Source organism: Ovis canadensis, chromosome 5 (genome assembly GCF_042477335.2).
Source record: "Ovis canadensis isolate MfBH-ARS-UI-01 breed Bighorn chromosome 5, ARS-UI_OviCan_v2, whole genome shotgun sequence".
Classification (NCBI taxonomy): domain Eukaryota; kingdom Metazoa; phylum Chordata; class Mammalia; order Artiodactyla; family Bovidae; genus Ovis; species Ovis canadensis.
Genome location: NC_091249.1, coordinates 18,282,573 through 18,302,585, shown reverse-complemented (window position 1 = coordinate 18,302,585; position 20,013 = coordinate 18,282,573). Strand labels below are relative to the sequence as shown.

The 20,013-nt window shown below is 56.6% G+C and overlaps 3 protein-coding genes across 14 annotated transcripts in view; all 3 read right to left on the bottom strand.

The window, feature by feature from the left end:
- The window catches only part of PBX4 (PBX homeobox 4), a 69,869-nt gene extending 66,618 nt beyond the window's left edge, over positions 1-3,251 (bottom strand). Inside the window, exon 1 of the mRNA XM_069590607.1 lies at positions 3,189-3,251. The gene's annotated coding sequence lies outside the window, so the exon portion shown is untranslated. The remainder of the gene's footprint in view (positions 1-3,188) is intronic.
- Positions 1,516-5,400, bottom strand: LPAR2 (lysophosphatidic acid receptor 2). Of its 5 annotated transcripts, none has more exons than XM_069590609.1 (4): positions 4,949-5,400; positions 4,604-4,833; positions 3,189-3,930; positions 1,516-2,410 (listed from the first exon to the last, which is right to left on the bottom strand). In XM_069590609.1, exons 3-4 carry the CDS (start codon positions 3,919-3,921, stop codon positions 2,097-2,099), a joined length of 1,047 nt encoding a protein of 348 aa, XP_069446710.1. In that variant the 5' UTR covers positions 3,922-3,930; positions 4,604-4,833; positions 4,949-5,400; the 3' UTR covers positions 1,516-2,096. The 5 variants fall into 5 exon arrangements, with proteins under 5 accessions (XP_069446710.1, XP_069446709.1, XP_069446713.1 ...); XM_069590608.1 differs by having other exon boundaries at positions 4,604-4,764; positions 4,949-5,381; XM_069590612.1 differs by having other exon boundaries at positions 4,636-4,833; positions 4,949-5,067.
- A 512-nt stretch (positions 5,401-5,912) lies between these two features.
- Positions 5,913-15,826, bottom strand: GMIP (GEM interacting protein). 8 transcript variants are annotated; one of them, XR_011257117.1, is made up of 22 exons: positions 15,659-15,814; positions 14,588-14,672; positions 14,021-14,096; positions 13,853-13,910; positions 13,456-13,581; positions 13,299-13,363; positions 13,080-13,187; positions 12,562-12,642; positions 12,307-12,477; positions 12,079-12,216; positions 11,203-11,390; positions 10,879-10,985; positions 10,718-10,807; positions 10,309-10,386; positions 10,082-10,236; positions 9,724-9,912; positions 9,490-9,627; positions 9,191-9,387; positions 8,474-8,861; positions 8,068-8,220; positions 6,818-7,299; positions 5,913-6,685 (listed from the first exon to the last, which is right to left on the bottom strand). XR_011257117.1 is itself a non-coding variant. In XM_069590597.1 (21 exons), exons 1-21 carry the CDS (start codon positions 15,675-15,677, stop codon positions 6,312-6,314), a joined length of 2,898 nt encoding a protein of 965 aa, XP_069446698.1. In that variant the 5' UTR covers positions 15,678-15,826; the 3' UTR covers positions 5,913-6,311. The 8 variants fall into 8 exon arrangements, 6 of the variants coding, with proteins under 6 accessions (XP_069446698.1, XP_069446700.1, XP_069446701.1 ...); XR_011257118.1 differs by having other exon boundaries at positions 12,307-12,399; positions 15,659-15,805; XM_069590597.1 differs by lacking the exon at positions 8,068-8,220 and having other exon boundaries at positions 6,818-6,884; positions 15,659-15,826.
- Positions 15,827-20,013: the final 4,187 nt, after the last annotated feature.

Here is a 20,013-nt window from a genome sequence, read left to right as displayed (position 1 = left end):
CCTGAAAAGTGGTCGGTAACTGTGGTGTCCTTCAGAGAATAGTGGTGGGAGGAGGGGGTTGAAAGCTATGAGTACCGTCTGAGACAAAAACCTGGTCACCTGGCAGACAGGAGAGAACCTACAGGGGAGGGAAAAACTGACGGCACAAGATCCCAAAGGAGACCAGAATTGTGTGGGTTAGATCAGAGCACATGAAACAGAGCTACCTTTGGAGACCACTGGGGGTGGTTCCCACCCCACAGGAACTGATTGCCTCTGCACCTGAAACAAATACTCCTGTCCAACAGGCATGGAGCTCCATGGAGACAAGGACTGCGTACTCATCTGTGGGGTAGAGGTGCTGGCCAAGGTCATCACTTCTGGCAATTTAGGGCCCAGGCTCAAGGAACCACACTGCCCACCTTGGACCCTGGGATACCTAGCACCCCAGTTTATTCTTGCCTCCTCACAGAGCTGTTGTAGGGCTGGGAGAGTTTTCCAAAGGGAAACCCAGCCCCATTTCATGTAGAAAGACCTACATGTTTTTGGTTCTTTGGCAATGAATGCTTTAGTACTTTAAGAATTCGGTCTCTGATGGGAGGCCTGGGTTCAAATTCTGGCTAGGTGTGGAAGCAGAGAATCAGATCCTGGTTCACTCTGCGCCTAGCAGATTGCCTATAGGAGCATCTGAGAGGGGGTTCATCATGGGTCTGGCACATCTGAGACCATAGAGTAAAGCGGGCAAAGCCGGGCTGAGCTTGTGACCAATTCTGGACTTGATGGAAAACTGAAGCCCTTTCTTCGGGGGCCTCTCTAGCCCCTTGCGTCCTTCTGAAGCTATGTGACCATGGGCCAAATCTCAATCTTTTGGGGCCATTGTCCTCACATGAAAAATATGTATAACACCTTTGCCACAAGAAGCAGATGGTGATTAAACAATGTACCTAAAGTACCCTGATGCTGGGAAACAGAGGGCAGGAGGGAAAGGGGGGACAGAGGATGAAATGGATGGCATCACCGACTCAATGGACATGAGTTGAGCAAGCTCTGGGAGTTGGTGATGGATAGGGAAGCCTTAACGTGTTGCAGTCCATGGGGTCGCAAAGAGTAAAGTACATATCCGTGTGCCAGGCACAGCAGAGGAGCTTGAGAAATGGCAACTTTAAAATCCTGCATGCTGGTCCGTGGACCCCACAACCCCTAGCCCTTCTATTATAGGTAGGTGATAGAGTGGGCAATGGGATAGACACACCTGACTATTAACAACCTGGACTCAGACAAAAGGGCAAGCAGCAGGCTTACACAGGCCAGGAACCACTCTGGGTCCAGAGGATGGAGACAGAGAGGCAGGTGGCAAGACGGAGGCAGGGGAACAGGGGGAGGAGACAGAGGACAAAGGAAGGAGACCAAGGGGGAACGAGAATAGGGCCGAGGAGATGCCATGTTGAAGGATCCCAGCTCATTCTGAGCCAAGGTGGACAATTCTGGGACACGGACAGACAGACCAAGCTAACAACAGAAGAGGCTTTGGAGATCTCAGAGTAGAAAAGTTTACTCCTTAAATCATGCCCTCCTTGTAGACCGCCTCAGTTCTCATGGGGACAGGCAAGACCCTTGGAGGCTGCAAGGGGTCACAGACCTTTCCCAGCTCACACTCAGCACTCCTGTCTGTGCCCCTAAACAGCCTCAGGCAGACTGGGCACCCATAATCCATCCTTGTTACCCTGCTTCCCTGGGCCGCGTGGTCCGAGAGTCCTCGTCTCTCTCATCCTTATCATCTACACCACCCCAGACAAGAAAGCAGTCCACAGGGTTACCAGGCATGTGCATAAAAAAGTAGAAAAGTGTCTGTTAAAAAGCCCCCCAACCTGAGATGACTTCAGAGCCCGATTCTTGCACCCCATTCAGCTCTCTCCCAGTTGCACAGATGACCTTAACCCACAGGCTCAGAGACAGGCATGGCTGTGTGCCTGGGTAGGGCTGGCAGTGGTTCATGCCATGTCAGACTGACGGTCTGCCTTTAAGTCTGGCCCGCAGACTGGGTAGAGCCAGGTGCATCCACAGTGGCTGGGGCAGCGATGTGGCATTTGCTGTACCCTGCTGAAGTTCAAGGTTAGCTAAAGGGTGGAGTCCATCAGGGAATGGCCGTTCTCAGGAAGCATGATGCGGGTGCTAGCGCCTGTGTGAGTGGAGGCTGTGTAGCGAACAGACTCATGGGTAGATGGGCGGAGGCACCGACAGCAGAGGAGACGGCGGAAAGTGAGGCGCATCTCAGCATCACGGCAGGAGTACACCACAGCATTGACCAGAGAGTTGGCCTCGGCTAAGAGTAGGAAATACTTCTCCACTGCCAGGACATTGCAGGACTTGCAGCCCAGACCATCCAGGAGCAGCACCACCTGGCCCGGCGTCCAGCAGACCACAAACGCCCCTGTGGGATAGAGCCTGATGTGAGCAGGGCCAGCTGTTACAACCGCTCAAAGCTGGAGGGAATCTTTAGATCTTGGGCGACAGCTGAGCGGTTTACAAGGAAATGCTTCCTGTCTTGCTGCCTTTGCAGCATGATGGGCAGAACGGCTAAGAAGGGGAACCTTTCTCTGATTTGTCTGCCTTTCCTAACTGGTATACGGTGGACAGGTGGAGTAGGAAATGGCAGCTACAGTATTCTTGCCTGGAAACTCCCATGGACAGTGGAGCCTGGTAGGCTACAGTCCATGGGGTTGAAAAGAGTCAGACATGACTGAGCACGCATGCACACAGTGGACAGGACCCTGGACACCGAAGATTCTTTGGTGGAAAGGTCACTGTGGGACTGGCCAGTTAGTTGGTGGGGGAAAAGGAATGATTGGGAAGAGTTATTCTGTTTCTTGGGGGTGGTGTGTGTCCTCAACCCAGACCGTTCTACATTTAACAGCCGAACTGACCTCATTACTCCTGGCTAAGAACCCTTAAATTCCCAGGGAACTCAGAACAAGCTCCTGTCTGTACCGTTTAAGGCTGTGCTGACCTCTCCTCACAGAACAGCTACGCGGGCCGCCTTCTCTCTTTGGGCTGGTCCTGTTGGAGATCTCACTTTCCGTTCCCGCTGCTTGGAACTCTTCCCTGGCCTCATCGCAGGTATCACTTCCTTGGAGAACATTCCCCACTCAAATCATCCCCACCCATCACGCTCGATCAGACTGGCAGTCAGGAAGCAGGGTACCACTCACCTAGGATGATGACAACCGTCTTGACCAGGTTCAGCGTCGTTTCACGGTAGCGGGGGTGGCAGCTGACGTGCTCGGACATGCGCTGCACTCGCCGCCTCACATAGAAGAAGATGCGGGTGTAGACAGCCACCATGAGCAGGAAGACAAGCAGGCTGGACAGTGCCCAGACGGCGAGGTAGGAGCGGCTGAGCAGGGGGGCCATTCGAGAGCAGCGGTCCAGGGCACAGAGGCAGTGCCAGGAGTGGGCGGGCAGCAGCCCCAGCCCCAGCGCAGCCACCCACACGCCCACAATCAGCATGACGACCCGGCCTCGGGGCAGGCGGCTGTGCAGCTGCACGGCCATCACACTGCGGTGCCGCTCCACGGCAATGGCCAGAAGTGTGGCCACGGAGGCCGTCAGGCTCGTGTCCAGCAGGCCCTGCCGCACGAACCAGCCCCGGAGTGACAGCCGGGCTGTGCGCGGGCCTGTGTGGAACATGAGGAAGAGGTAGGCCACACCGGCAAAGAGGTCAGCTGCGGCCAGGTTGCCGAGCAGGTAGTAAATGGGTTGGTGGAAGCGGCGATTGGAGGCGATGGCTGCGATGACCAGCAGGTTGGTCAGAAGCACCAGCACGCTGACAGTCAGGCCCAGCGCCACCACGACCAGATCTTTGGGCCGCCAGTGGGAGCTGAGCTCCTTGCCGCTGTTGTTGTAGAAGAAGCCGATGGTCTCATTGTAGTAGCACTGGCCCATGGTGACTGTCTGGGGGCAGAGAGGGGGAAGTCAGTACAGGCAGTCCTTGGTGGAAGGACACAGAGGGGAGCAGCAGCCAGAGGGAGGGTTAAGATGGGAAGGGCAAGCGTCTCACACTCAGATGAAAGTGAAAGCGAAAGTCGCTCAGTCCTGTCCAGCTCTTTGAGACCCCAAGGACTGTACAGTCCACGGAACTCTCCAGGCCAGAATACTGGAGTGGGCAGCCTTTCTCTTCTGCAGGGGATCTTCCCAACCCAGGGATGGAACCCAGGTCTCCCGCATTGCAGGCGGATTCTTTACCAGATGTCTGACCACCAGGGAAGATGCCTCATGGCAAAGCGGCACTGGTGGGGACAGGGCTGACCTGGAAAAGAATGCTCCATGGGTTGGGGGGTGGGCAGCTGTTGCTTAATTACGAATAAGCCTCTTGTAAAGATATTCCCTGAATCAAATGACTGGGCGGTTTTGTTTTTAACTGAAAAAAGCAAAACAAAACTCATTTGCCCACCCGGGGCCAATCTGTAACCAACTTGTGTTGGGTGATGGTGGGGGGCGTAGATTCGGGCAGGACAAAGGGGTGTGAGCCGTGAAAGCAGACAAGGGAGTTTCAGTTTGGTGCCGGGGTCAGTGCAGGGAGCAGAAACCAGCGGGCGTGTTCGCAGGGTGGGGCCACTGCTAGGACCTGGCAGGAGGTCGGCGCTGGGGTGTGGTGACCTGGGCGATCAGATTGGACAGTGAGGCAGCTCCATGAGTTGGGCGGCGGGCTTTGCTTTGCGCGCGAGTGCTCCCGAAGCAGGCGGTGCGTCGGGCCGCTCCGGGTGGGAGTGAAGACGCTGGCGGCCTCTGGGACAAAAGGGGCTGTCAGGAAGGCGGTGGCAGGCCTGGCCTAGGGGGGTGGGGGTGGGACCCAGGCTGGGGGAGGAGAAGAAGGAAGGAGAGGAGGGTGAGGCGCCTGGGGCCCGCGGGCACGTGCCGCTTCCTCCCCGGGGCCCGCGCCCACCCACCCCCCAGTCGATGCCGGCCTCACCTGAGCCGCCCGTCACGCCGCAGACTGGGCGACCCCGCGCCCGAGACCCATGGCCGGGCGACCAGGGCGGGAGCAGGAGAGCGTCTGGAGGCGCCGGGCCGGAGCGGTCCGGGAAGGGCGGGAGGCGGGGTCCCGCCGCCACGCCCCCGTCGCGGCGCCCCGCCCCCACCACCTGGGCGAGCCCCGCCCCGTCCCCGCCACCTGGAGGAGCCTTGCTTCCGCAGCCGCGGCAGGGACAGGGGCGTCCGGAACCGCAGCTCCCCGTTTCCTCTCCGCCTCGCGGCCCCTCGGCCGCCCCCTCCACTTCCGGCGCGGGACCCCCACCTCCTGTCCCCGCACACCTCTCGCGCCTGCAACTGTGGGCCTTCGCGGGGCTGGCCGAGAGTTCCCGCCGTGACCCGGCGCCGCCCGGGCCCACGTCCGGGTGGTCGCTTGGTCCGCGCCCCCGCCCCGGCCCTCCCCCGCCCGCTCCCTCGCGTCCAATCCGTCGCCGAGTTCCAAGCCACGCCCTGATCCGACCCCGCTCCCCTCGCCCGGACCCCAGCCCCTCCTTGGCTTCGCCGGCCCAGAGCCACCGCACGCCTGGCCCCAGCTGACTGTCCGGTCGCACTCAGGTTTCTCGGAATGCCTCCCTCCTCAGCGCTGTTCCCTGCCCGGCCCACGCCTGTGGCAGCCCTGGACTCCCACGTCCCAGAGCACACAGCCCTATTGTCTCGGTTATCTGCACTTTGTTGAAGTGTTTGATTTCGCAGGACCAGATCGCAAGCGGAGCTCTGGGAGGGCCGGCCCGTGTGACTCAGCCAGGTGTCCAGGCCCAGCCTCTACCGCCTGTACGTGTTCGGGGGTGTTCTGAGATGAAAATAAGGGCTTTGGCTTCCGTAGTCGGTGAAACTGGAGCGGAAGACTGCTGCCTCACCGACCTCTCCTGTGTCACCCTCCCCCAGCAAAGAAAGACACTCAAGGATATAAAAGACACAGTTTATTCAGAGGCCACCAGACCGCAGGCACCACCAGGATGCTGAATCTGAGCTGCCACACCCTCCAAGATCTGGTCACTTGGGATCAGCTAAGGAGACAGAGATGGGGGAGTGGCCACAACCAAAGTAGCAAAAAGCACCCCTGTCTGAAGGATCCCGTGACCTATACTGACCCTGAGTAACTTCTGAACCTGAGTGGCCCTGATGCTTGACATTGACCTGTGTCTTGTAGAGGGTATCCTGGTACCGCCAAAAGAGTTTTAGTTCTCTGCTAGGCCATGTAGTCTTTCCTCAGAGCAACTCTCCAGACACCCCCAACATTTAACTCCTGGGAAGCTGGGCCCATCTTCTCAGTCCTGGCCTTCTTGATCAGAGCGCTGGAATAGTCAGAAGTGGTCCTCAGCTTCCTCAGTTTGGGGGTCTGGGTAGCAGGTGGCCGTGGGCACAGACTCGCTGTGCAGCTTGGAGAGTAGCCTGGCTGTCTCCTGGGTGATCTCAAAATGCTTGGGCAGAGGGGTGCGGCGCAGAGGGCTGTCCTCACAGGTGGTAGCGGCAGGGCTGGGTCCTCGCCTCTGCAAGTTCCCTTGGGGCACTGATGTGACGGGGGTCTCCTCGGACAATTTGGAAGCCACCAGGGCCAAGCCGGACAGCTGGTGGGTGACAGGCCGCACACCTCCCCGGGGATACTTCACTGGCTGGCGGCTGAAGTGGCCACGGGGCTGTGTCCCCAGGGGTGAGTCCTCAGGCCCTTGGCTGGGCACTGTGGGATAGGGTGGTCAATGCTAAGCACCCCAAAGTCCTCTGGATACCACCCTCCATTGTCATCACCAAGTCCAGCAACCCCAGGGCAGGAGCAACCCCAGAACCCTGGGCTAACCTCTAACACACTCACCTTCCCCTCCCTCATTTTTGATGTCTTCGGTTATTTCCTCTTCCTGCTCACTCTGCAGAGTTGAAATCTGTAAGAAACCCAGGAATGAGACCTCCAGGAATAAAATCCCAGTTCTTGGAGACTCTTGAACCAGCTATAAAATCCTAGTTCTTGGAGACACTTGAACAAAGCTCCTCTTTGCAGTTGTTATTTGGGGAGAAATGATGCCCTTAAGAATGTACTGCTTGCCGTGCTATCATTAATCTCAACTGTGGGCTCTGTAAAGTGGGAGTGCCTTTGTTCAGCAGAGGTTGTTGGTTGGTAGTCACTCAGTCATGTCTGCCTCTTTGCGACCCCATGAACTGTAGCCCACTGGGCTCCTCTGGCCACAGGATTCTCCAGGCAAGAATACCGGAGTGGGTTGCCATTCCCTACTCGAGGGGATCTTCCCGACCCAGGGATCGAACTCAGGTCTCCCGCGTTGCAGGCAGCAGAGGACCAGCCTGGAAAGTGACAGCCAACTCTCCGTTAGGAAGGGGCGAACTACTGATCTCCATCCTGCTATACTTTCTACAATTTTAGGCCTGCTTTTTTAGCTTATCTGTTTACCTTTTAGTTTATCCCTTAGCTAAATGCGAATAGCAGTTGGAATGCTCTCTCTGTGTTCTGAGCACTTTCTGAAGTTCTGAGTCCCACACCTCACTGACAGCCCCTTTCCCAGCTCTGGGGTTCTACAGGGGAGATCCAAGCTCTCAGGAATGGTGAGTATATCAGGACCCGAGGGACAGGAAGCCTCCCCTAAGAGTCCCATCTACATATGGTTTTCACTAACAGTACGTACCTCTTAGGGCACTTAGTATGGAAGCTCACCTGCACTGCAGGTGTGCAGTCAATGGAGGCTTGCACACCCCTCTTTGGCCTCACTTCCTACCACCTTCCCCTCACTCATTCATTACAGCATAGGGCTATGCCCTGAACACTCCAGGCATGGTCCTACCTCGGGGGTTTTGTACTGGCTGTTCCCTTTGCCTGGAACACCCTTTCCCTGATCTCCACCTGGCTTACTTCCCCCTCACATCCTTCTAGTCTCTGAGCAAACTCATCTTCTTCATGAGACCCACCCACAGCATCCTATTTACTGTTACAAAGTACCCACCACCTCTCACCTTGGTGCCCTTGACTTCTTTTACTTTACCTAACCCTTTGTCTCTTACTTGACCCAACCCTTTCTTTCCTTTATAGTACTCATCACCTTGTAACATCCTGTATACCTTTGTATGACTTTGTATCACATATCTTGTTTATTGTTGGTTTTTTCCTCACTAGAAGGTAGGCAACCGAGAGGGTGGAGTCTGAATATTTTGCTGATATATATGTAGTGCCTGGAACAATGCTTGGCACACAGTATGTGTTCAATAAATATTCTGTTGAAGGAATCAATAGTATTCATGTTAGGATCTCTGCAAGGCTGTACCCTGTTGTTATTCCATTATTTCCCACCACTCCATTCCTTATTTTTCCTTTCAGGATGAGCGCAGGGTCAATAATAAAGGAAGAAGGGAATGAAATAGACAATTTTAAAGGGAAAGGAAGGAAGGAAGGCAGACAGGAGAGAGAGTGGGAGGATTACATGGAGAGCAGGTTCTCCCCATGTCTGTGGGTCCAGCAGGTTCCTACCTCTGGGAGCGTGGCCTCGGGATGCTTCTCCAGGGCACTAAGGAGCATGGCGTCTGGGTCCCGGTCTGAGGCTAGGGATAAGGGCAGGGGGTCCAGGACAAGTTGTAAGTGTGGTGGCTGGAGGCTAGCTGGGAGGGTCACAGGGGGTGGGCTGGGTTCTCGGGGCAGGGGCTCAGCGGGCAGGAGGAGCTCGTCAGGCCCGAAGATCTGCTCATAGTGCACAATGAGGAACTCGACGAGCTGAGCCTGGTGTGCGGAATCCAGCAGGCAGGTGACGGGTCCGGCACTGGCTGGCCCTGGACCGTCGGGCAGCCGCAACAGCGTCGGCCCAAATACAATGCCCAGGTTGTTGGCAGACATCTTGTTGTCCTCAAACTGTGCAGCCACCCTGGGGACAGCACGAGCAGAAGGATCAGGGCACAGAGTGTCTGATTACTGGTCACTGGGTAGGACCTGCAAAGCAGGCTAGTGGCGACTTGCTCAAGTCATGGGTAAGAGGTTCTGGTCATTGTTTGCGACCAGCAGCCACAAGCCTGGAGATGGGGGTCAAGGGTCAGTATCCAAAGTCAGGAGTCATGTATTAAGTTTCAGAGCTCAGAAAATACATATGAAGGTTAGAAGTCAGTGTCAGGGGTCAGTGGTCCCATGTCTAAGGGGGGCACAACAGTCTGAGCCTCAGGTCAGAAGTCACGTGTTAAGATCAAGGACAGTGCACACCTGAACAGATGGGCCACCAGGTGCCGCAGGGTGCTGTAGTTAGAGTCGGGCAGCTGCATCAAGAGGGTCTTCAGCGAGCAGATAACCTCAGGGCTGGGGCTGGGGGTCCCAGGGTCGTGCACAGGGTCTGCATGCAGGGTCTTAGCCAGAGAGATGAAGGCATCGTAGAGGTGGAAGGGGATCACGGGGTCAGTGAGCTGGGGGTGGAATGGCAGGGGGGATATGAGTGTGGGTGGGCTGCAGAGGGTCCTCAGCCTGAGCCCATCTGGCCCATGAGTCCCAAGCCACTGAGCACCCACCTCTTGGAGGAATCGCTTGAGAACACTCGAGACATCATGAGGTGAATTCCCTGACAGGTCAACCAACGCTCGGCCATTCTCAAAAGCCTGGCACAGCCGTTCCACGCGGACCCTGGACCCGCTGACCCGATAAATGCCCTGCAGGGCAGGGGTGGGAAGTGGACACCTGGCTTGCAGTCTGGCCATTGAGAGGGCTGGGTCACTACTAGGGGTGGTCAAAGGTCAAGGCAGCACCTGCACATGGAGCGCGCGCTGTTCTATCTCGGCCGTGCACCTGGTGATCACAAAAGGCACCTCCTCTGGGAAGTCCCTGGGCAGCTGCAGGAAGCTGACCCCAAAGAGGGGAGTCCGGGCTGGTAGCCGCTTATGTCCACAGAGGATCAGTAGGGTCTCGAGGCAGCGCTTGTGGCAGGCCAGAAAGCACTAAGGGAAGGTCATGAGGGTCAGTGGGGAGAGAAGGTCATAGAGATACTCAGGGGGTTCATAGGGGAGCATCAGATCAGGGCAGGCCTCTCATGGGAAGGTCTTAGAATCTCAGGTCGGGGAGATGCCTGTGGTCAGAGAGGTCACTGGGGGTCAGCCCAGGCCGCACCTCCTCGCACTCTGTCCCGCTGACCATGAAAGCCTCGCACTCTCGGCACTTGGCTGGGCCCCGCAGCCGCCGCAGCCGGTGGGTCTGGGCCGCGCTGGATAGTGTCCACTTCCTGAAGGGGGTCCCTGGCCCGTTCTCCAGCCCATCTCCCAGGTCTGCAGGGAGGGAGACAGGGTCAGAAGTGCCTAGTCCATCCCCAGCCCACCTCCACCTGCTTCCAGCCTCACCAGGGTCTCGCTCCTCAAAGTCATCTGAAGACTCGGTGCCTATGGATGACACTTTTACCAGCCGCCTTGTGCCGGAGCCTGGAGTCAGAAGGTTACAGAGGGTGAGGGTCACAGAGGTCATGGGGGAGGCTCCAAGGCTAAGGAGACCTTCCTGGTCTTCAGCCTTCCCAAAGCACCCACGGATGCCCTTGGGGAAAGGGTCAGAGGTCAGAGGGGTCAGACAGGCCAGGGGTTAGGGGCTGAAGAATATAGGTCAGTAACCTGAGGGTAACGGTGGTTCCAAGTTGGATTAAGAGAATGGGTCAGAAGTTGAGAAAATAGGTCAGGGATGCAGCGTAGGTCAGAGGTCAAAGAAAGAGGGTTCAAGATTGAGGGTCATAGCCTGGCCAGGGGCCGAGGATGGTCCCACCTGGACTGGAGGTGGGAGAGTCCTGGGAACGAGGCTCGCTGCCACCACCCACACCGTCCACATCGCTGCCCACAGTGGGGCCCGGAGCTCCTAGGGAGGGCAGGTTGGTCAGGTGCGGCCCTCTCCCCGCGCCACTCCTGCCCACCTTTCCCGGTACTCACCCTGGCAGCCTGTGCCTGTGTCCTCCCAAGGGCCTGGCTCAGCTGCACTCTCCTCCAGCTGTGGAGGGGGTGCTCCAGAGAGCTTCTTTCTTGTGTCCAGAGGGGAACTGAGAGGAGAGGTTTGAGGGCTCTGATAATCAGGAAGCTGGCCGGGGACTGACAACTTCACGGACTTGGGTCTGCAAGCCCTATGGCCATGGGCATCATGGCCCCCAGTGCAGTAACCCCAAATTCCCAACCCTCCCACGACTAGGACAACCCCACCCAAATGCCTGGCACCGTGTCTCCCTGGCTTCCTATCTGATCCTGCTCCTGGGGACCCACCTGTGCGTGAACTCCTGGAAAGAATAGGCGGGTGGCGGGGGCGGTGGGGAGTGGGGCTGTATGGCCCTCACGAACTCTTGGTATCGCTGGCCAGGCTCGAAGGGAAGGCAGCACTCGGCCAGGGCGGCGAAGGCGCGGGGGGCACGCTCTGCCTGAGCCTCTCGAAGCCGGAACAATCCCAGGGTCACCTGTGGGGCGGAGCCCGCGTGAGAGGGGCGGAGCCCGCGTGAGAGGGGCGGAGCCCGCGTGAGAGGGGCGGAGCCCGCGTGAGAGGGGCGGAGCCCGCGTGAGAGGGGCGGAGCCCGCGTGAGAGGGGCGGAGCCCGCGTGAGAGGGGCGGAGCCCGCGTGAGGGGGGCGGAGCCCGCGTGAGGGGGGCGGAGCCCGCGTGAGGGGGGCGGAGCCCGCGTGAGGGGGGCGGAGCCCGCGTGAGGGGGCGGAGCCCGCGTGAGGGGGGCGGAGCCCGCGTGAGGGGGGCGGAGCCCGCGTGAGGGGGGCGGAGCCCGCGTGAGGGGGGCGGAGCCCGCGTGAGGGGGGCGGAGCCCGCGTGAGGGGGCGGAGCCCGGGAGCCTGGGGCGTGGCCTGACCCTGAGAGACACCAGCTCCGTCCAGGCTGGTCCAGGCCTGGGGGCCTGGCAGGGCAATGGGAGGTGGCTGAGGGACTGAGCCTGCCGCTGGCATAGGAGTGTGATCAGAACCCGGGTGGGTCAACCTCGGGGGAGGACCCCTTGAGTGGGGACGAGAAAGGAAGTCTGGGGGCAGAAACTGGCTGTCCCGGGAGAGGGAGCGAGTCCTGGTGCACCGGAGGCGGTCTAGGGGCAGGTGAGGCCCAGCGGTGCTATTGAGCGTGGCGGGCAGCTGTCAGGTTAGGGTCTCACCCGCCTCAGCACTTCGTCCCCCTGCAGCACCAGTTTGCGCACGTGTGACACGATCCGCTGCTTGGCGGCCTCCAGTTCCTGTTGCCGCGCGTTGGCCTCTCTGACGCAGGCCTGGTACAGCGCTTCGGCCTCCTGCGCCTGGAGAAACCGAGGCAGGGAGCGTGTATGGGAGAGATCCGTGGGGCTGGGGGCGCCGAAGCGCAGCGGGGCACGGGGCGGGGTCCGCACCTTGGCCTGGGCCTCTTCTCGAGAGCGCCGCCGCCGCTCCTGATGTTTGTTGGGGCCTGGTGAGGCCTGGAGAGCCAGGTCTTCAGGCGACACCTGGGAGCGAACCCGCAGCTCCTCGCTGCGCTGCATGTACTGGAGCTGGGCCCGCCGCAGCGCCTGCACCGCCTCGTTCTAGGGGCGGAAGAGGGACGGGTCTTCCGGCTTCTTCATCTCCTCCCCCAACCCGCTTTCCCAGCCCGCAACCCTAGGCCTCACCATCCGTTTCTGCCCTTTCATCCACTGCTCCTTGAACTCCTTCCGCCACTTCTCAATCTCAGTCCGTTTGGCAGCCAAGGGCTGGGAAGGATGGGGAATGAGGAATGCTGCCTGGGTTGCTTGGTCATCCCATTCACTGTGGCCACCTGTCTTTCACCCTCTGGACCCTTTTCTGGGTCTGCACTCTCTCCTGGGTCTTCTCCCCCAGATCTGCCCTCCCCTACCCCGGTGGCCTCTCCGCAAAGAATCTCGGTGGTCACCTCCATCCTTTGGGTCTGGAGCTGGGGATGCCAAGGCTCTCTTCCTGAGTACACTGGGCATCTCGCCCCATGGCCCGCAGACAAACAAAAGCACAGTTTTGCAATCACACAGGAAGCCTGGTTTGAATCTCTGCTGGGTAACCTCGGGCAAGTTCCGCAGCATCCCTGGTCTCGGCTTCCTCATCAGCAAATGGTGCTGATGGTAATGGTGCCTCCCCGGATGCTTGTGGAGAAATGATGCATGAGGGCCCCCCTCACCTGGTAATAGTCCCTTTTCTGCTGGGCCAGTGTCTCCATGGCCAGGGTTGCTAGGCTGAGGTCGTGCTCCAGAAACAGGAGGTAGATATATTGCAGTGACATTTGGCTCTGGGGGAGGGGAGAGACAGCTTGTGTTAGAGGATGCTGAGGATCTAGGGGGGGCCCAGCTGGGATTCTGGAGGGGTTGGGCTCTGGGGGCCAGTGTCTGCTCAGGGCTACCTGCTGCTGGACTGACACCTTGCCAGCCTCGGCAATCTTCATAATGCTTTTGGCAAACTCCAGCTCTGGGGGTAGACAGCAGGGGTCTGAGTCAGGCAGGGTGTGAGTACACCAGGGTCCAGTGCAGGGCCTGAGACTGGGCCCAGGAAGCCCTCACCATAGCTGGCTCTCTTCTCAGTCCAGGCCAGCAGCTCCTTGACGTAGCGGCTCCAGGTCTTGGCATACTCCAGGGCTGCATCCACGCCCCCCTTGGTTCGGATGAGCCGCAAGTCCAGTTCCTCCCCTGGGGCAGATGGGGGGACCTCTGAAGCTTCCCTGAGCCCTCAGACCAGACCAGTGAACCCTGTTCTACATGCCATGGCTTCCCCAAACACTCCTTGCTTTTACTTATCCAGGTTGCTATCTTACGCTGATTCTCTGCTGAGACTGGGGCTCCCTGAGGACAGGGGCTCACGCCTGTTGTGTGCACTGCCATGCCCCTGGTGCATGGAACAGGCAGTTGGTGATGAAGGACTCCTTTCTGCCCCCACGCTTCTGGCCCCAGAGCCCCCTACCTGTAAGGGGTGCAGGATCCTCTGGGGAGGGGCCACTCCAGCGGCTGGTTTCACTGGTCTGAGGGGTGGGGGGAGACAGCATTCAGCAACACGCAGTGCAAGCGCCCCACCTTCCTCAGTCTCTCCTCTGAGGCCCCTCCTCCCTGTCCCCTGGGTTCCATCTCTCACCAAAGTGGCTGTGGGTTTCTTGTCAGGTTCCAGGTCTCCTGAAATCACAGGGTCTCCAGCCAGCATCTCAAGAGTCCTGGGAGGTCAGGGAGTCAGGATGCCACCCTCCACCGAGTCTGTCCCACCTAGGGTGCTGGGGACCCCAGGGAAGTTTGGGGATGGTCCTAGATATCACCTCTGTGACATCTGTCATATCTGGGTCCTGAGGGATGGGACTTTAGGGAGGGAAGTGAGCTTTTTTTAAATGAAATTTGAGATATAATTTGAAGGATCCTGAGTAACTTTGGGCTTTAGAGTAGGATTATAAAGCTCTCCAATGTTTTAAGGAGTCACAAGCGTCACGAGAAGGATACGTGGGGGCCCTAGGATCACTCTGGGGGTTGCTGGTGGATTTAGGGGGTTGAATTTGGGGATATTCAGATGTGTTGAGGGCCCTCTCTTAGGCTTCTTGGGTTATTAGGTAAGTGCATCCAGAAGCTGCAGGTTCCTAAAGGGGCTTAGGGACCCTAAATGGTTAGGGATTTAGGGGTTCTGGCAGAATTTGGGGTGACTCAGGCTCAGACTCACACGTTCCCCAGTGAGATCTCGAGGTTGTCCAGGCTTCGGAAGATGTCACTGTACCTCTTCCTGCTCTCAGGAGCCGGGGGTAACCCTTGGAGAGGGGAGTATCACACATAGGCCAACAGAAGCCTCTCTCCACCCACTGCACCTTGGCAGGGCGGTGTGGTGTGTGTGTGGGGGTGGGGGTGGGTAGGTGGGGTGGAAGGAGGGAAAGAGAAAGGAAAGAGAAAGAGAGAGAGAGAGAGAGAGAGAGAGAGTTCTGGTCCCATGGGGCGTGCAGGATGGTGTGGGTGTTTGGGCTGGGATGGCGGGAGTGTGGGCTTGGGTGGAGCCCGACTCAGGACAGGCAGATGGACTCAGGCACAACCCAACACAGAGCATTGCTTGGAGAAGCAGACACCCACACATGCATGGGCCTAGAAGCAAAGTGACAAAACAGATGTCCTAGATACAGCCGCACTGTCTCCAGGGACAGAGACAGCTTGACAATGGAGCCACACGGACCTCAGGCCAGACAGATGGAAATACACGTGGGACAGACCAGCACAGGGCCCGCGGCAGAAACACACACGGGCAGATTGAAACCCGGAGAGGCATAAAGACCAAATGACACTCGATATGCAAATCAGAGACACAAAGACGGGCGGAAACAAAGTCGGACCTCGCCACGTTTCTGCTGCAGGCACCCCTTCTAGGGGGCGCAGATCAGCATGTTCCCCTCCCTGGGCAATGGAGTAGCTGGGTGGGGATCCTGCCGCGTTGCCCTCTCCATCAGCAGTCGTGACACCCTGCCCCCATCACAAATATCAGAAGCAGAAGCGGCCACTTCCCCTTCCTGGGCCCCCTCCCCCAGACATCCGGGGTGAACTCTTACGGGGGAGGGGGTCAGGGGCTGGTGTCCCGGGCCCCCTCTCAGCTTGGGAGTCCCCACAGTGGAGAATCCCGCGTCCTCCCCATTCAGGAACTCCTCTCCCAGCTCTCCGGACAGAGAGGGGCAGGAGGGGACCCTCACTGATTTAGGAAGTAGGATACGGTCGGGAGAGGCCCCTCGAGGATCACGAGTCCCGGACCGCCTACCCGGCTCTGTTGAGTCCATGCTCCGGCCCTAGGGTCGCTCGGCTAGGACGGGGACTGGGATGGAATCGCGCGCCGGCGCCGCCGGGGCCAAGCCCCGGTTTCCTGCCTCGGCCGCCGCTGCCGGGGTTCCGCGCGGCCCCGCCTCGCGAAGGCCCCGCCCCCAACCACGCCTCTGCGGCTAGGCCACACCCTCCAGGCAAAGACGCGCGGACCACGCCCCCTGCCGGAGCGGCCGCGGGTGCACTCAGGACTTCCTGGGTGACCGGCCGAAACGACCCCATCCCGGCTAGGGTTTCCTCTTCCCAGATCTTTGTGGGGCCCCCTAACCCCAGCATATTCCCCTTACACTGAGCCCACACAGTCTGCCTGGCCAGAGGAGCCTGTCCCAAACTTTTCCCGTTCTACGACCCAGTGACACCCCTGCCCAGAAGTCTCTTGGAACTCAGTGGGAGCCCCCTGGTGGTGGTCTGATGTTCTGCCCCATTCCGGTTGAATCTGAAGTCCCCAAAAGCCGAACGCCGAACTGATGCTTTTAAACTGTGGTGTTGAAGACTCTTGACAGTCCCTTGGACTGCAAGGAGATCAAACCAGTTCATCCTAAAGGAAATCAGTCCTGAATATTCACTGGAAGGACTGATGCTGAAGCTGAAACCCCAATACTTTGGCCACCTGATGCGAAGAACTGATTCATTGGGAAAGACCCTGTTGCTGGGAAAGATTAGAGGCGGGAGGTGAAGGGGACGCCAGCAGATGAGATAGTTGGATGGCATCACCAACTCGATTGGACAGGGAAGGTGCAGTCCATGGGGTCCACAAAGAGTCGGACACAACTTGAGCGACTGAACTGACTGAACACAGCAGTCCTCAATCTTTTTGTCACCAGGGACCGGTTTTCTGGAAGACAATTTTCCCATGAATAGGGGCGGTCGGAGCAGGGGTATGGTTTCAGGATGATTGGAGAGCATTACGTTTATTGTGCACTTTATTTCATTATTACATTGTGATACACAATGAAATATGTATACATCTCACCATAATGCGAATCAGTGAGAGCCCCGAGCTTGTTTTCCTGCAGCTGGAAGGTCCTATCTGGGGTTGATGGGAGACAATGACACCTGAAGTGTGTTGCTTATGTCCGGTCTACTCTGGGATCTCATTCTGGTTGCTGTCACTGCAGAAAACCCTGCTTCACAAAGATGAGATGGAATGTAAGTGGAAATGGAAGCAGGATTTTCAGGGCTTTTGTGGCAATCGCTGGATAGTCTGCTTTGACTTTAATCCAGAACATGTGTGCGTGCTAAGTCGTTTCAGTTGTGTCGGACCTTATGGACTATGGACCATATTGTCCATGGGATCCTCCAGGCAAGAAGACAGGAATGGGTTACCAAGCCCTCCTCCAGAGGATCTTCCTGACCCAGGGATCGAACTGGTACCTCTTATGTCTCCTATATTGGAGGCAGGTTCTTTACTACTAGCGCCACCAAGCCTGCAAGTGTTAGTTGCTCAGCTGTGTCTGACTCTTTGCGACCTCATGGACTGTAGCCCACCAGGCTCCTCAGTCCATGGAATTTCCAGACAAGAGTACTGGAGTGGGCTGCCATTCCTTTCTCCAGGGGATCTTCCTGATCCAGGGATCAGACTCTTTACCACCTGAGCCACTAGGAAAGTCCATCCAGAACATACAGAAATTTGAAATGATCTCAAACATACTTTTAAGGCCACCATCATTTTTGATCTCAATCAGCTGATCCTTTTCTAGCATGGACAAAGTCAATCCACCTGGCTTTTTCACAAATGGGTTGAGGATCCATTCCTTCCCAATTTGGGGGTCTTCTGTGGTTGGGAAGTAGTGCTCAAACTCTTGAAAGCTGCGGTGGGTGATCATTCATCAGCTGGGAGAAAGTAGGCCCTGGCTCAGTCCCTTTCAAAATCTCTGCTAACGTTTGAAACATGTCAAAAATCCCCAATGTTCACTCGTTGCCCCCATAATTCTGGTGTGTGTTTGAATGCAGCCACTTTATCTGCTGACTTGAACTTAGTTGTTTGCCCCTGAAGTGACAGATTGAGTTCACTGAGCAGGTTGAAGATGTCACACAAATAAGCAAATTTTGCAACCCATTCTGTCACTGGAATATGCTGCCAGTGGTGACTGTTTTTCTAAAAGAAATCTCTAGAGCAGCTCCCATAACTCAAAAACTCTGGCTAGGGATCCACTTTTGTGTAATTTATTTTTATGTATTATTTTTGGCTGTGTTGGGTCTCCGTTGCTTTGTCTGAGCAGGGACTGCCCTTCATTGCAGTGTGCAGGCTTCTCATTGGAGAGCACAGGCTCTAGGCGCATGGGCTACAGCAGTTGCAGCTGAGGGCTCAGTCACTGTGGTACATGGGCTAAGCTGCTCCTTGGCGTGTGGAATCTTCCTGGACTAGGGATCGAACCCATGTCCCCTGCATTAGAAGGTGGATTCCTATTCACTGTACAACCAGGGAAGCCTCGGTGATCTGCCATTAGAAAGCATCTCACGTCTGTGTAGAAGAGAAGAGATGCTTGTGCTCTGTGTCTGTCTCTTCACAAAGCTGCTCGAACAGATGTGAGTTAAGGGCATGTGCTTTAATGCGGTTGGTAATTTTAATCCCATCATACAAAATGTCAAGTTCAGGTGACATTTTTCGGCTAGCAGCATTTCTTTATGGATGACACAGCGTGTAGACTCGCACTCAGAAGTGACCTCATTGACCCAAGAAGTGAAAGCAGAAAGACTTTCAGTCACGGCAGCCCTTCAGTCCATGCATATACCGACAGTGAGCTGATACGTAAGAACTCAGACTTGTGTTGGTGGCAACAGAAGTGCAGGTAACATATCCTCATGAAAAACACAGAACACACACTGCTGCCTTGTCACACTGGTGGATTAGTCAACCTGGATTGCGTACTGTGTCGATTTGTTAATCCTAACAACTGTGCCTCAATATTCTCTATTTCATCAGTTAGTTATGAAAGTGAAAAGTCCAAGTGCCAGTCACTCAGTCGTGTCTGACTCTTTATGACCCGAGGACTATAGCCTGCCAGGCTCCTCTGTCCATGGGATTCTCCAGGCAGGAATCCTGGAGTGGGTTGCCACTCATTCCCTTCTGCAGGGGGACCTCCTTGACCCAGGGACGGAACCTGGGTCTCCTGCATTGCAGGTGGATTCTTTACTGTCTAAGCCACCAGGGAAGCCTAATTATGGTATCCTCTAGTTACGGCACTAGCCAAAAAGGAACACACGCCACCTTTTGAACTGCAGCCTCTCCTAAAAGTTCATGACAAATGTCCTCAGCAGCAGGAAGGATCAACTCTTCACCAACAGTAAAGGGTTTAGCAATAGGGTTAGCCACTAAGAATGATGTTTTCTGTTCAGACACATTTAATGAAGTGGTGGCCTTCAAGAATTGCTTCTGTTCTTCGGTTCACTTTTTTTTTTTCTTTTGAAAAACTCCAAAGGCTTGTCTTTTAACGCAGGGTGCTTGGTCTCCATGTGGCAAGGCAGTTTCGAAGGCTTCACGGCTTTGTTGGGTAGCCAGTCGCCCATATTACACAGCACGGCCTTAGAGCGTGTGAGCCCCTTTAACAGTGAACGCGTAAATTAACTATGCTAGGACTCTTGGTTGCTGTTGTTCAGTTGCTACGGTGTGTCCGACTCTTTTGCGACCCCATGGACTGTAGCCCACCAGGCTCCTCTGTCCATGGGATTTCCCAGGTAAGAATACTGGAGTGGGTTGCCATGTCCTTCTCCAGGGGATCTTCCCAAACTAGAACTCTTGGTATTTCCTTTCAAATGCTTTTTTTTGGGCAGTCTTGGAGTCTTCTGCTGTCTCACCACTGGGTCTTTCCTCCCTTACAGAGCTCTCCAGTGACATTTGCTTTTACACATTTTGGCTAGGGTCAACTTGTGGGCTTATCAAAACTGTTAACTGAGTGCAGTTCGGGAAAGAGGCACAGACAGATGTGAAGCGGTAAATAAAATGGGCAGGCCACACATGGACTAAAACGAAGTGTTGGATTCTGACTTTAAGCCTGCCATCAGATGTAGCTGCATAATCGAAGTACAACTCACTTGCCACTATAAATCCTGCCAAGAGGTGCAGCTTAACTGGCACTTGCCACTCACTGATAGGGATCTGAGTCTGCAAGCAACTGACGATGGTCTCTGTGCAGTGGAACCTCTCTACTACTGACCACCTGGATCTGCAGCTGCTTCCTGTGCTGGCATCGCCACCTCAGCTCCACTTCAGAACACCAGGTATTGGGTTCCTGTAAGGAGTGCGTAACCTAGGGATCTAGGTTTGAATCCTTGCATGCGCAGTTCATGATGCTG

Bases quoted from the DNA above. Each gene is read 5' to 3' on its own strand.
- LPAR2 (XM_069590609.1), bottom strand. From the start codon at position 3,921: ATGGGCCAGTGCTACTACAATGAGACCATCGGCTTCTTCTACAACAAC. The intron at 2,411-3,188 runs GTGAGTGGTACC...TCTATCCCACAG, and splicing joins GACGGTTGTCATCATCCTAG to GGGCGTTTGTGGTCTGCTGG.
- GMIP (XM_069590597.1), bottom strand. The intron at 13,911-14,020 runs GTGAGAGATGGA...CCCACCCCTCAG, and splicing joins AGAAACCCACAGCCACTTTG to ACCAGTGAAACCAGCCGCTG. The intron at 10,808-10,878 runs GTGAGTACCGGG...TGCCCTCCCTAG, and splicing joins CACAGGCACAGGCTGCCAGG to GAGCTCCGGGCCCCACTGTG.